The sequence below is a fragment of the Gavialis gangeticus genome, unplaced genomic scaffold, assembly GCF_001723915.1.
Source record: "Gavialis gangeticus isolate Ggan-Ray unplaced genomic scaffold, GavGan_comp1, whole genome shotgun sequence".
Lineage (NCBI taxonomy): Eukaryota > Metazoa > Chordata > Crocodylia > Gavialidae > Gavialis > Gavialis gangeticus.
The window spans coordinates 938,666-953,400 of NW_017729001.1; the positions used below are offsets into that span (position 1 = coordinate 938,666).

General features: G+C 41.0%; 1 protein-coding gene across 1 annotated transcript in view; it reads left to right on the forward strand.

The window, feature by feature from the left end:
- Nucleotides 1-95: 95 nt before the first annotated feature.
- Nucleotides 96-14,735, forward strand: part of MED13L (mediator complex subunit 13 like) — a 517,387-nt gene continuing 502,747 nt past the window's right edge. Inside the window, exon 1 of the mRNA XM_019506688.1 lies at nt 96-263. Coding sequence (XP_019362233.1) covers nt 192-263 — 72 coding nt within the window. The 5' untranslated portion in view covers nt 96-191. The remainder of the gene's footprint in view (nt 264-14,735) is intronic.

The window sequence follows — 14,735 nt, forward strand, 5'->3', positions numbered from 1 at the left end:
CGAGCGCCCCCGGGCAGCGCAGCGCCCCCTGCCGGCCCTGCCTGCGCCGCTGAGCCCGGGGCAGGACCGGGACCAGGACCAGGACCAGGACCAGCACCGCGGCGGCCGCCCCCGTGAGCCGCCCCGCCCCGCCCCGCCGGGCCCGTCTCTCCAGACATGCCCCGCTCCGGCGGCCGGGCTCGCCGAGGATCATGACTGCGGCGGCCAACTGGGTGGCGAACGGGGCCAGCCTGGAGGACTGTCACTCCAATCTCTTCTCGCTGGTGAGTGCCCGGCGCGGGCGGGGGGCGAGCCCGGCCCGGCCCCGACGCACAACGCGCTGCTCGGCGGGCGGCGACGCTTCAACTTCGCGACTCGGCTGCAGCTGCCAGGGGGCTTTATATCCCGGCCGGCGCGGCGGCTCCTCCGCAAGCCCCTCCCCCGGCTCCGCTCCGTGTTTGTTTTGCTCTCCGACGTCGGGGTCGCGAGCGCGTGTCCCCTCCCCGGCGGGCAGGGGCGGGGGCCGAGCCGTCCCGTCCCCTGCCCGTGCCCGCCGGGAGCAGCCCCCCGCTGCCTCTGCCCGCCTGCCCTGGCGCTTCGTGCCTGGGTGCTTCGCGCCTCCCAAACTGCGTGTGCGCTCATGTCTCTGCTTCCCTCTCTCATAGCGGCAAACGCCATTTCAGCAGCAAGCAGTTGGGCGCAGCGATTATGTGCAGGGTGGGCACCTTGGGTTCCAGCCGCTGGACGCACCAGCTGTCCTGCTGGGGCTGCAGCTCTGTCCCCATCCCACGGCTCAGAGGAGAGGAAGGGGCACAACACCTCCTCACTTTTTTGTTTCCTAAGGGAAGCGCTCGCTGAGAGTGGGCTGGGCTGGGTATCTTGCTAAAACAGATGCTGTCTTCTCATCTTGCTGGTAACTGGCAACTTTCACTTTGTATTTTATGGTAGGGTTTAATTTTGCAGCAGGTATTGTATCAGTTCTTCATAGTGAGACACTCAGCTAATTGCAGATCTTTAAAGAGAGTAAGAGCTGTCGCTTCTTTGTTTCAGTGACCTTTCACTTCAAAATGTCCCAGACACCTTGTCCCTGCTTGCTGGAGAGCAGACCTAAGGGTTCTCCCTTAGTCATTCAGCTAGGAGCTTCCCACACTGACACATGGAGCAAGTAGGAAGGGAAGCAGGGCTTCATTAGAGTCTGCAGTTGGGTTCAGCTAAAACAATAGCTAGTAATGGGAGGTTGGGAACAGCCTTCTGGAGGAATGTGTGGGGAGGAAGAGCACAAAACATGAGAGTCAGAAGTCTCACTTCTGGAGAGGCAGGGAAGGAATGTCGAGCAGGTGGTGATGCTGGCTTGTTTTTTGTTTTATCTTTGTTCCTGGTTCACTGCGTATGTGTCTTCATTTTTTAAAATCCTTGGTTCAGGGGGAGGGATGTGTAAGTGACTAAGAATCTTGTCATTTCTAAGTTGTATAAATGGCACAGTATTAGACATGTTTTGGGGCTGTTGGTTGTACCTGTGCTGATCTAAGGACATAGGCAGGCAAGGTTATTTGGGTAAATGCAGTATCTTTTATTAGACCAACCATTAGTTGGTTTAATAAAAGATATCGCATTTACCCAAAGAACCTTGTCCACCTATGATATTAGGCATACTTTCATTCATTCCTCTTCATCTTAAGTTGGAGTGTGTTTTGCATTTGATGTATATCGAATTTATTAAGAATGTAACTCTTTGGGGCAGAGGTCTTATTTACCTATGCACGTGTACAGCATGTCGTGTGTTGGGGTGCTAAGCCTGTTGTGGCTTTTGGGTGGCCCCGTAATACAAACTAAAAAGCTCTTGGCTTTTGGATTTGTTCTGTAGTTGTGAAAATGGTTACACTGTTTAAAAAAAAAAAATGCATTTACAAGGTTTTTTCCCTGAACCATGATAGTGGGTATGTGGCTGTGCGTGTGCAGATATAGCAGTGATTCGTGTATATCAATTTTGCATATGGAGATAAGTTAGCTGTTAAATCTAAGATAAATAGCTATTAGAACAATTAGCAGTTAGTTAATATACAGTATCTTTAAAAAAAAGAGGATTATTCAGGTTTTTTAATAGGAACCTGAGCATATTTTAGGAAGTTGTTAGCATGGCATAACTTCTTGTGTAGCATTATACTCGGTGCTAATCAGTTACTACTAAAATAATTTTTGGCATATGGTGTTTTAAACTATAAAGTTATAAGATTCAGAAATCCCCTCCTTCCCCAAGAATTTACCATTTATACTGATAAACGTCTGTTGAGTAGTAAGTTTTTAATATGTATGCAGAATGTCAATGAAAAAATTGAAAATTCTTCACCTCTCATTCCTGTTAATCATCTGTAAATTCTGCAGAGCCAGAAAATATTGCCCTTTAATTTGTCTTATAAAACTACCTTAACAACTTCACTTGCTGGTGGCTTTTGTGTGGCTGTAGTATCAAATAACTTCTAAGCAGTGATTTGCAGATTAATGTTTTAATTAAGAAATTACGCTTTCCACTGTATTTTGTGTTAACTTCACTTGAAATGTCAAGGAACTGACAAGACTCAACTATTTTTTGTAAACAAGTTAATTAACTGTGGTAAAGTCATGTTTGTTTTAGACTCATCGTGTCAGAGAACAAATGTGTTGTAGCTGTCATTTGCTATTTATTTGTACAGTGCCCAGCACAGTCAGGCTTCAGTGTGGTTTGTTTTTGGGCATTGCCTAAATTTGGGGGGCTGAACTTTAATTTGAATCCCTCGGTGTGGTGGGACTTTTTTAGCAGTGGGCCCTGTTTTGTGATGTTTTAAATACACAAGTAACTTCTTGGAGCTCTGTGCCCAAGTCTGTACATGGCAACACATATTTTTATCTACAATATAACCAATCCCCAGAATATCAAATACTGCACTAATAAAATGTGCTGTCTTTTCAGTTGCATTATCTGTCAGTGAGACCTTTATTGATGCATTTAGTGTTAAAGAGTATTCCCAAAGTAAATATTAATTTAAAATGTATGGACAAGGACAGTGATTCTTTACCCTCAAGCTGCTATATTTATTTCAAAATTTATTAAGTGTTAAAACTACAGTGCCACTGCTACAGTAGTTCAGATCAAAAGCTACAGGTTGTGTTTATTCAGAAAATAAACATCTATGCAAAATTGTTTGCTTCTTGTGGAATGGAGCACTCTTTAAGAACAAGACTCATGTAGATAATGTTGACTTAAGACAAAATGGTTATTAAAATAACTCATTTAGTAGTGCCATGTTAATCTTCACCTTAAACTTTGATTAATCATTATGATTTAAGTAGAACATAAACAAATGGCAGGAGTAAAGTACTTAAAATCAGTTGCAGAGATCTTACAGTATTTCTTTTCACAAAAATTCCAGCCTTTTCTTAAAAACTCGTATAACACAGTATTATGATTAACTTAGTCTCTTTGTTTTCTCTGGTAGAAAATAAGCTTTTAATGTTCTTGTATATCATGTGGAAATTGGGATTTTATTTGCTTTGAATGAAATTGCTTTAAATAGTAACTTATTTTTTTTCTCCTAACAATTGAAAGATTTTGTACAGTTTGCTCAAGGATGGCATTAAGTGAAGGGTGCTATTTTGTGTGGTTAGACTAGAAGCTAAACCTTGTTAGGGATCACTAAAATTTGAGTATTTAAAATATAAATATTTGAGTTATACTTCTCATAATCTGACTAGACTGTTTTTCTAGATGTTGATTGTGATCACAGACATTAGACATTAGTTATTATGTCTATGAAATGTTCTGGACACACAAGCTTTAAGATTTTTGTTGAATACACTGTGTCTCATTATTGGATTGAAGCAGAAATTCAGTGTCACAATGCTTCTAGGAAATTTTAGCATTCATATTGCCTACCAAGCAAAAACCCTTTAAAACCTGCCATTTTTATGACTTTTTTTTGTTTTCTTTTGTTGTTTTCCCCCTGAGAACTCAGTAACTCCGCTCAAATGCAAAGTGTATTATAGGAGGATATTACAATAAAATATCATACTATTTTACAGGGTTGTCTTTGGAATACAGAACAGATGCGCTTTTTTTTGGTATTGTGGTATAATCCTCTTTGGTATGAAAACTGATTCTTTTATTGAAACATGTTTTCTGTTTGTAACCCTTTTGTTTTCATAGCACATAGTGTTAGAGATTTTTATTTAAAAATTTGATCGCATAATAGTAAATGAAATGCCTGCTTCCTCTTGTGAGGAAATGTGTTCATATGTATACACAACCAAATAAGTGATAAAGTGTAGTAATCTAGTAGGCTATTGTTAATTATTTACTCAGATGTAAGCAAAGAGGTTAATATGGTTTTTTGTTTTTTTTTTAAAGAGAAAATATTTTGAAATCATATGTAGTATACCAGTATGCTACAAACAGTACTGTCAGTCCAAAATACTTACGTAGATAGTTGTTTATTCACATAGACAGCTGTTAATGTTAAAGACTACTTATGTAAAAATAAAGTATCTGTAGAATCTTGTCCATTTCAGCTAAGGAGCGGAGATTATTTTCTAAATACAGAAATGTCTTGTCATCAAAAATTGAAAGTTTTATAGGTTTAATTTAATAATAAGATGTAATATAAGTCAGCTTTTTTTCTTTTTTAGATTTAACCTTAACCTTTGTTAAACCTCGTGGAAGGTATGTACTGTAAAAAGATCTAGTCATCTGAAAACAACAACAACAAGCCCCCAACTTTGTATAGCCTTGCAGGAATGAATCTGAGATGGCATTCATGTGGTTTGTGGGTAGGGACCTAGGTTCTTGTTTCTGCTCCAAATTACGTTTATGCATTATATCCAGTGGTTGCCTAATATAAAATGGATAAGCAGTTACGGGAGCAGGGACTGGAACTGGGGTCTCTCTTTCCCACATGAGTGCTTTAAAAGTTAGACAGCAGGGTATTTCTTTGCCTCTATTTGAGGTAACTCTAAAATCCTCAGCTACGCTGGGCTACGTGAGCTACCCCTCCCCTTCTGTGTTACTTTGCTACTTTGCATTTTGAAGCACAGAAAGAGTGATGAGATTTGGGCAAACTGATTCATAGAAGTTCTCTGCTGTACAAGAACAGGGAAGAGTAACAGTGACAAGTAGTTCATGGCTACTGGTTGTGTCGTCTTCTGTGCTTTTATCTATTGGCTGTACCAAGAGAAATGGGAAGGGCTAGTGCAAAAGGGGCACTGTCGAGCCTTCCTGTTCTTCCATCTTAGTTGCATTGTGAGTTCTGAACACTCTGTGTTCTGAGGTAGGCCAAGGAAGAAACCTGTCTCCAAGATTTGATTCTCAGGGGAGCTTCTGGGGATGGGCTGTATTGCAATTAGGTGAAGTAGGAGGTTTTTAATTTGGATAATGGGCAGATTTTGCCTGTTGGTGGCTTTAAGCCCTGTCAGTGTACGTGCACCCACAGCCCAGTGCCCGCTTGTTTGCTGTCATTCTGCACTATGAGTCTTTGACTCCTTGCTGCGCAGTTCAGTGGAGGTGGGAGGCTGGGCTGGCCACACCGTCTCTAGCTTATATCTTAGTGGTCAGGGAACTTTCCTGGATGGTGGGGGCTGTGAGTTTGAATCTTCTCAGGCTGTGGAGTGCATTGAATCTTGGTCTACTTGCTGGATGAGTTGTCTAACCCACAGGTTATTCTGTGAAAGAGGAGGAGGACACCCTAACTTCCTCCAGCTCTCCCTTTCAGTGAAAATGCCAGTGACTGCTGTAGCTTGTGTGGCATGTTCAGTGCTGTCAGAGAGATTCGGAGAATGCCTTCTGGCTTGGGGCCCTCGGGGGACTTTCACAGGTGAGGTGTGTCTTCATCTCAATCGGTATGCACTTCAGGGGTGTGATATTGCTAGTTTTAGGTATGCGCAATAGTGACTTCAACGGTCTAAGAAACCTTACTAGTTAAAATATAGGTGCTTGTGGCACTTGGGGACCTAAATGTCTAGGCTGGGTTTTTGTAGGTTGCACTCTTGGACTTAGGCAGAACTTATATGCTTATGTTTTGTGGTCCTGACATTCTGGATCTGGTCTCTGCTGAATAACCAGCATAAAATGTATACTTACAATGACAATATGTGTGTACTAATGGTTAGTATCATAGGCTTCTGAATTACGTAAAATGTGTAGAATTACTCCATGTCACTGTAAATTTTGTGAAAAGCTAAGGAATAGCTGCATTGTAAAGAAAGATACAGACAAATTAGAAAAAGTCCACAGGAAAGCAGCAAACATGGTTAGAAGTCTAGGAAACGTGGCATACAAGGAAAAGTTGGAAGAATTGGGATTATATAGTCTACAGAAAAAGAAGCATGGGGGGAGTAGGTTTGTTAATAGTGTTCTAGTACAAAATGGATTATTATGAAGAGGATGGCAGTCGCTTGTTCTCTTTGTCTTCAGGGGACAGGGCAATAGCTAATGGACTTAACTTGTAAGAAGTTAGTTCAGGTTAGATGTTAGGAAAAAATTAAGACCAAAATGATGGTTTAGCACTGGGATTTACAATTTAGAGAGCATTGAAATCTCTCTTTAAAAATCCATACCAGTGGTCTTAAGTTTCAGAAAAGCTAAGCGATCCAGTAGAAAATATCTGTATGGGACCTTAATTGGTTGGGGTTTTTTTGTTTGAGTGATTGCTGGATTTAGGGTAATTTAGGGATAGCTTTTAATTCAGGGAGATGAGATTTGTTTTTAATTTTTTTAATTGGTTAGTCAAAAGATGCATCATTCAGCAACAAAGGAAATGCCAAATCTTGTGTATTATCTGGTATATTTTGACAGTGTGTGTACTGTGAATCTTTTTGTTGAACACTTTCGATTTGCAGTATCTTGTGATCTCCTTTTTATACCAGCAGCAACACATACAATCATAATTTAGCCTTTCAAGTATTCCAAAGATTAAGTACAATGGGGATAACCATACTTTCTAAGAAACTTATAGCCAAGCATCCACATTTTATGGGATGGAGCATGTTTTTTTTTTTTATTCACTAGCCCAGATCTCTTTGTTCTCGTCTACTATTTCCTTTCTTGACTTCTGTGGACAACATCATTGTCTTAACTTTAACTTGGGCTCATAATCAGGGCAGTTTTTTTTGACTGGGACCATTCTTTGACTGACATCATGTCAATTAAAATGTTATTAAGTCTTTCTGCAGAACACCTGAGAGAGAACTTTTTTTTTTCTGTTGCACAGTTAAAACTTGTCCAGGCTTCTCTTCTTTTGCATCTTGTTTGTTGCTACATATTCTTAATGACTTTGCTGAATGCAGCCTTACCCCATTCATCTCCATTCACGGTTCTGCTACAGTTTCCTCTTTTCTAGTCTGTCATTTTGACCACATCACCCCTCTCTCTTTCACTGGCTTTCCCCTTAGCTTGATGTGATAGCAACGTGTCTTTATTTTTAAGGTCTTCATGGTTTAGCCTCTCCCTGATTTCTCTCTCAGTCAATTCCTACTTCAATTTGGCCCACCATGCTGGCATGCATTTTTGTTAATTTTTCAAATGAACATCTCTAAGCTTTTTCCCATATAGCTACTCCTCTCATGCTTGAGATATGTTGTCTATTTAAATGCCCCAAAGCCACTTTATTGTTCTTTTTCCAGATCCCTCTTTTAAAATTCTCCTTTTCTGTGATGCCTGCTAGAAACTTGACAGTGGATAGGCTGCTGGCATACCGATACTGCTGACTCGCTTGCTGGGCAGTATTTCCTCTTTAGATTCTGCCGTCTGTCCTTATCCACTAATTTCTTATTTCAGTTCTAAGCTTTTTGAGTATAGACAGCATCCTTTTGTCCTGTGTTTGTACAGTACATAGCATAGTGTGGTCTTAAACCAGGGCCAGGTCTCCTTACTGCTGTGATTATACAAAATAATAATTGTGAACTCTAGGTTTAGCTATTTTTTTTTAATAGAAGCATACTAGTTATAATACTGGTGTTGTATCTCTGGTCTTATGCCATCTTTAATACCCAAAGTACATGTATTTGCCCATGTCCATCCTTCTCTCCAGGTTCTGTGCTGTGATTTACCTTCTTCCCCAAAGCTACTAATTACTGACAGGGGAGAGAAAATTTGTATATAATACATTTGAATGACCTTCAAAGCTCAAAGATGAATAAACTACAAAAAATACCCTGCTGTACTATACCTTTTGTATTTACCCTTTCTCCAAAGTATCACTGAAGCATGATGTTGATGTTAATGATGATGGCTAGTATCATAGTTATGCTTTGATTTTAGTTACGACAGACAGATAATGATACTAATGTAATCTCACGTTAGTATACTTTCTGTGTTATGGAATGAAGATAAACCTTTTCAACACAGTCTAATAAGGTCATTCTTAAAAATATTTATTTACTCATATTTTTAGTGCAAGTATTTGTTTAGATTTTTGCTTTTTCAGTCAGATGCTTGGGTTTTCACGCAGATCTAAAAGGTTTCAGCAAACTCTCATTGCAGCTAAAACTAAAATTTTGCAACAAAATCTGAAAGAAAACATCAATTGTTTTGATACTTAGATTGTTAATAATGTGAGAGTGCCATATTTTTATTATTGTTTAAATTTCTCCATTCCAGGAATTTCATGAATGATCCAACATTTAACTTGAAAGATCTAGTTAATAAGGTATCTATAAGTTGTCCTCCTTCTAAATGTGGCACTGCTGTAACAATATGCACTATATTTGGTGGCCTAAATACAGATTTATTTATTTATTTTTTAAATGTATCGGCTTCTTAAATTTATCTTGGAAAACAGTTTCATGTTTAAAATGAAACAATGTTTTTAAATTTGACTTCTTATTTTATAGAATTGAGTTTTCAGGAAGTCATTGGCATAAATAATATTGCTACTGTACAAAGAAAAGAAATATGTAAATGGCAAATAGTTTATTATCATAGCTCTCATTCCTTAGTTCAGTCTGTATTAGACAGTGTTATTTCTCAAAATGAATCATTGCAGAGTAATTCATTTTATAATAGCTGATATGGAATTATGAGTTCAATTTTATTTGGTGGTATTCTACTTACTTCTGTGAAACAAGGAATTTATTATGTATTAATCATTTTTTGCAGTAGCGCCCAGAGGCCCCATTCAGGTTGACGGACCTGTTTATTCTAGGTACAGACAAATGTAAAGATGCTGTCCCTGTCCCAAAGAGTGTAATATGTATTTCGACTATTTTTTTCCTCTTAAATTTGTATCAGATGATTGGAGATAAGTGAATGATTAGTATTTGCATATATGGTTGAATTATGTTGTGTTCCTCTTAAGTCAAACAGAATTTTGAACAAGTAATGGTGCCCGGTCTGTTACCTTGTGTAATTCTATGTGGCATGCTTTCTAGGCCTGTAGTCTACCATTGTCTTATCCTTTTTCTGAAAGGAGGTGATGAGTTGGAATTTCTTGGGATCAACTCTCTGAGAAAAGAGGAGTTCCCATATTTGGGGGCGTATTATCATGGCAGCTTTCCTTCCTTACGTGAATGCTCAGTCAGAAGAAAGTAAATAAATTCTTACATGGGAGAAAAGCCTATTAACAATGTTTGTTTGTTTGTTTGTTTGTTTGTGGACAAAGGCCCTTCGGCAGACCACCTTGAGCTTCATTTGATGTCACTGTTGTAGAGGTTGTTGATGCTAAAGGATCAGGGCTGTCTAATCACATTTCTACATAGCTATGACCTTGTTAGCCTGGAGCTAGGACTCTGTGTCAGGACCCATTTGGTCTCAGGATGCCAACGTAGTTTGCCTTAACAGAGGCAGCTGACAGACCCTTCATGGGTTCCAATCTGTATTGACTAAGCCAGGGGTGTTGGACATATGGCCTGTGGAGCTGCTACACTTGGCCTACTGGGCTACTGGTAGGCCAGGAAGTTCAGGAGCATGGCCTACCACAGAATCAAGAGCCCTGGGGCCCTCCTGGACATGGCTCTCGGTGGCAGGGAGATGAGCGAGTGTTGTTCTAACATAGCCCTGCTTACTTTAAGGCCCCTTGATCCATGGTTGCTGGCCTCCCCTCCTCCCCCCAACCCCCTTTACTGATACTTGCACTGCCTCTGCTCCGGCATGCAGCTGCTTGCCTCACCTCCACTGCTGCTTGCACTGCCTCTTCCATGGCATGTAGCCGCTTGCCCTGCTGGTTCTGTTTCTATTGCTGGTCCTGCCACAGCCATTGCTTGTCCCATAGATCCTGCCAGCAAGGAGCGCCACGGTTCAAACCTGGCCCAGGCATAGGGTGAATTTAATCGTCTCCCATCCCCAAACACTAAGCAGTTCTTGGATTTGGTGTTTATGGTTCAGTATGAGGAAGAAAGACTTACGCTTCTCTCTCTTCTCTCCAAGGTGTTGGTTGTTTTGGATGCTGTGTTTCCTTTTTTTGGTTCATAAATTGAATTAATTTCTCTGGGAAATTGGCTGATAGTTCACTGTGTGCCTCTGCCTGAAGCATTTTGGGAAGTTTCCTTCTTTAGTTATAAAAATAAAATCTCTTTTGGTGGGTGAATTTGCCTTTGTTTTTGCTCTCATTTCAGTGAATCTGTTTTTCTTCTTAGGATGTGGTTTTGTCTCCGAGTGAGAATCTTGCACAGATGGTATCTTTGGAAAATGGATAAGTATTTACCTTCAGAAAAACAGAATCAGAAATATCTTTCAGATTTTACTCACCCATCCATCTTTTTAGAATTTGGAGATTTATTTTTTTTTAAATGGCAAGCTGTTTGGATTCTGTTTTCATAGCTCATTCATTATTTGGAAGGCTTAATATCTTCAGAGAGAGTTTTATTTAGCTCTGAACTTGGAGGTTAAGGGAGTCCTTGTTTTCCTCTTGTGGAAGAAAATAGCTGGAATATTGAGGAACCTCCTGTATGTTACCTCAATAACACTGTATTGAGTAGGTTAAGACCTGACCTACAGAGGGACCGATTTGGAATTGGAGGGGATTTGGTTGTTTTTTTCAAGAGCGTGAAACCAAAAGAGAGAATCCTACAAGATGCTTGTTAAAGGAGAATTGCAGGTAAGCAACCATCTGAGGTCAGGGCTTGTAAAATATTCTTGATTATTTACTAGTCTGGGAGAAATACCTTTGATTTCAAGCCCTATAATGAATTGTTAATGGCATCCTTTCACCCCTCCCCCTCCTGATGCCTCAGATAAATCATTTCTTTTTCCTTTTCAGTTCTAACACAAATCAGTTTTAATCCCCCCCAACTAAAAAAAATAACGTGGGTGTTTTTATGGATTCCATTTATGATGCGAGTTTACCTTGTTTTATGCAAGATCAGGCACTGTCAGATTCCACTGGGGTTATGCCTGCAGGCTTTGTGTGTCTTTGCTGGAGTGTCTTCTACACAAACCCAAGCACTTACTAGGTCAGTGTGGGCGTAATTACCTCTCAGTTTTCTCACTCTCTCTTTAAGACAGCAAGATTCCATGGCTGCCCTCTGTTGTCCCATGCTACCTTTCCTTGCATGTAGTCTTATAATTAATTGTGTACATATTTAAACCAGTTGCTTTAGCTTAGGTTTTTTTTCTGCCTTCTGGGCAGTCCTGTGTTTGTGTGTGGGGTGTATTCTTCTTGAGTATCATGCTGTGAGTGCTCTTGGAATTGAAGATACATTTTTGATCTAATGGTTGTATCTGAGTGCTCTGGCTTCACGCTTCGGGCCGTGCCTGTTAAGGTCTCAACCATTCTTTCTGATGAACACACAGCGTCCTTTCCTGTGTTAGAGCCCCAGATTGCTTGGTAGCTTGATCATTTTCTGTCAGGATATCAGCAGGTTAAAGAGTTAGTTGTTAGGTGATGTAGTTCCTGAGTGGAGGAGCATCTGATTGTGAAACGTGCTCATCTAACTCCAGAAGATGTTGTCTTCTCAGAAGTTTCATTCTTTTGTCACTCCCCTAGGTAGAGACTCTAGCATAAGAGCTCCTTATGATAGACTTGAGAAGGCACCCGTAATCCCCACAGACAGTCATTAGAGCTTCCAGCCTAAGACTCAGTACTAGGGCTGTGCGAAGCTTTGATCCCTGATTTGATTCCGCCTGATTTTGGTGGCCGAATCTCTGAATCCGAATTGAATCAGAGGACCCTTTAATCTCTGAATTGAGTCGGAACCCTCCAAATTGATTCAGCCATAGACACAGTTTAAATGTTTTTTCTACATGCCTCTAGGTAGCAGGTGGCTCGTGAATGCTGCGATGCTGGGGTGCATGGAGTGTCCCATAGAAGTGCGGTGGGGGGGGGATCCCCAGTGCGCTTGGCAGCAGACCCGGAAGTGGACCAGAACCACTTCTGGTCCCCTTTCGGGTTTGCTGCCAAGCACGTGGAGGGCCCCTGCTCACTCTTGTGGGATGCTCCATCCGTCCCAGCATCGCAGCGTTCACAAGCTGCGCTGCTACCTCGAGGTATGTAGAAAAAGCTTTTAAAGCTGGGTGTATGGCTTTATTGCCAATTCTCTGAATCGGCATCAAATCTTCAGATTCGGATTCGGCCAAATCAAATCGGGGACAGTGATCCGAATCAACAAATCACTGTCCCTGATTTGGGCTGAATCCGAATTGAATAGGGCCTGCTTCACACACCCCTACTCAGTACCTCATCCTACTTCAGACTTGAGGCTGATTCTATTTGTACCCTTCCCCAGAACCTAGGGATGGCCATGGATTGTAACCCTCGGACTTTATCCTGCTCTGTGTAGTGTGACCATAAAGTTTCTGGAAATTGCTGTCTTTTACCTGCCACTCCTAATCTGTCAACTTCAAACCTTTCCAGGAGTTAGTGGAAAGGATTCTAGGGCTGCATTAGTCTCAGAGCTCTTTGATACACTATGTGCTTGCCTTGCAGGTAAATTGGCAACATCTATTAACTGAAAGTGTTTTGGAGCTTATGTAAAATGTGTCACACTTTTTTGCTCCTTTTTACTTGTACAGTAAAGTACAGTGGTAGATTCCTCAGTGCTTGAGAGTGCTGCTTTTACTCCTGGACTCTGGTTCATTTGTTTGGCAGCATAGAAGAAGCTCAAGTAAAATGAACCTTCAAAAGGTACTTGCAATGATTAAAGGTCCTGCAAACGTGGGGTGCCCCATAGACATGCAGTGAGGCTGCTCCAACACGCTGTAGTTAGTGTCTTGTAGCAGACTTGATTAATGAAGTCTGCAAGAGTGTGGTAATTTAATGCACTCTAGCAGACTCCAGTGTTACATGTATTAGCATCCTTGGGCTGAAAAATGGCTTGTTTGACGTTTAGTTGAAGTGCCCCCACCACTGTTTTTCAGTGTGGGGACGCTGATGCACGTGACGCTCTGGGTGTTAAAGCCCACCCCCTCCAGCATGTATATAAATGCCTTTAGCCTATTTTGCCTCAATGCATTTACAAAGAGGGCCCATTCATACAGCCTGACTAATGTGGGACAGAGCTTAACCCTGTATTGAAAAACTCCTACAGAAATCTAGGGGTGACTTAAATGATTCTATAAAATGACAGATTCTTGTATTACTCTGAGCTCTAGTAATACAAATAACTTCCAATTTATTTGTGGTAGATACTGTACAAACAGATTAATAAGATGCACCCTATCCCAGAGAACTTACAATCTGAATATAAGATGAGACAATTGATGAATACAGATAGAAAGATGTGGAAGTATTAAGGAAGCAGTGAGACAATAATGGTTCACAGCATAGGAAGTGGTTAGAACTTGCTCCAGGCAGTCTTGAATTCCTAGCTGCCTTTCCATAGCTACAGTAATTACTACAAGAAGGGCCACTTGCTTGCCCTAAAGATGTCCAAACAGCTATAATGGATTTTCTCTTTGAAGCATCAGATTGCCTCCTCCATGCCAAATTAAATGCTAATATGCACCCTGTAACTTTTTAGGGCTGTTCTTATATCTTATGATGGAGAGAAACTATCTGGATACTGGAGCCTTTTCTCTTACCACTCCAAAGAAAAAAAAAAAGTGCTGAATACTCCTCCAGGAGGAAAGGAGGAAGCTGGCTTCCCTAGAAAAGGGCCTCGCATTCCATTGTCATATTTCACATGCTTCATCATCACAAGATCAGGTGTAATATTTGTGTCAAGAACTGTATAACAATCCAGAGTTTTCTTTCTCTTCCCCTTTCTGCTTGCCATGTTTCTGGCTTTTTCCCTAGGCATATCCTGGAATTTATCTCAAACCAGCAGCTTCTGGTTATCATTTCCAAAGGTTACAGTTCTGATCCTGGGAGCAGTGACATATTGCCTTTTCCTGTTCCTTTTTTGGAACCCATCTATGAGAACTGAACTACTGTAACTCAGTCAGAAATGATAGAAATAGGACATTAAGAATTTTTGGGGCAGGGATTTCTAGCGCTGATCTTTCCTTCTTCTCAAAATCCATGGGAGGCTGTGGCCTCTGTTGGTTTGAGGAGACTAAACAAATTAATCTGTCAGCTTAAAGGTTGACTGAGGACACTAGGCTTTCATCATCCTTTCTCTGGAAACTCAGGATCAGTTTCTTTCATGACTTTAAAGAACAGTTTTTAAAATATAACAGTAACCTGAGGCAATCTGATTTGCAGGGGGACGTGACATTTTACTAATCCTAGGCACTACCCTTTTAGTATATCTAGAGTAGGGGTGGGCAGTTATTTCTGCTGGAGGGCTGCTTAATGACTTTCAGTGAGCTCTTGAAGGCTGTGAGGGTAGCTCCACCCTTGACAGGTGCCCCACCCCTT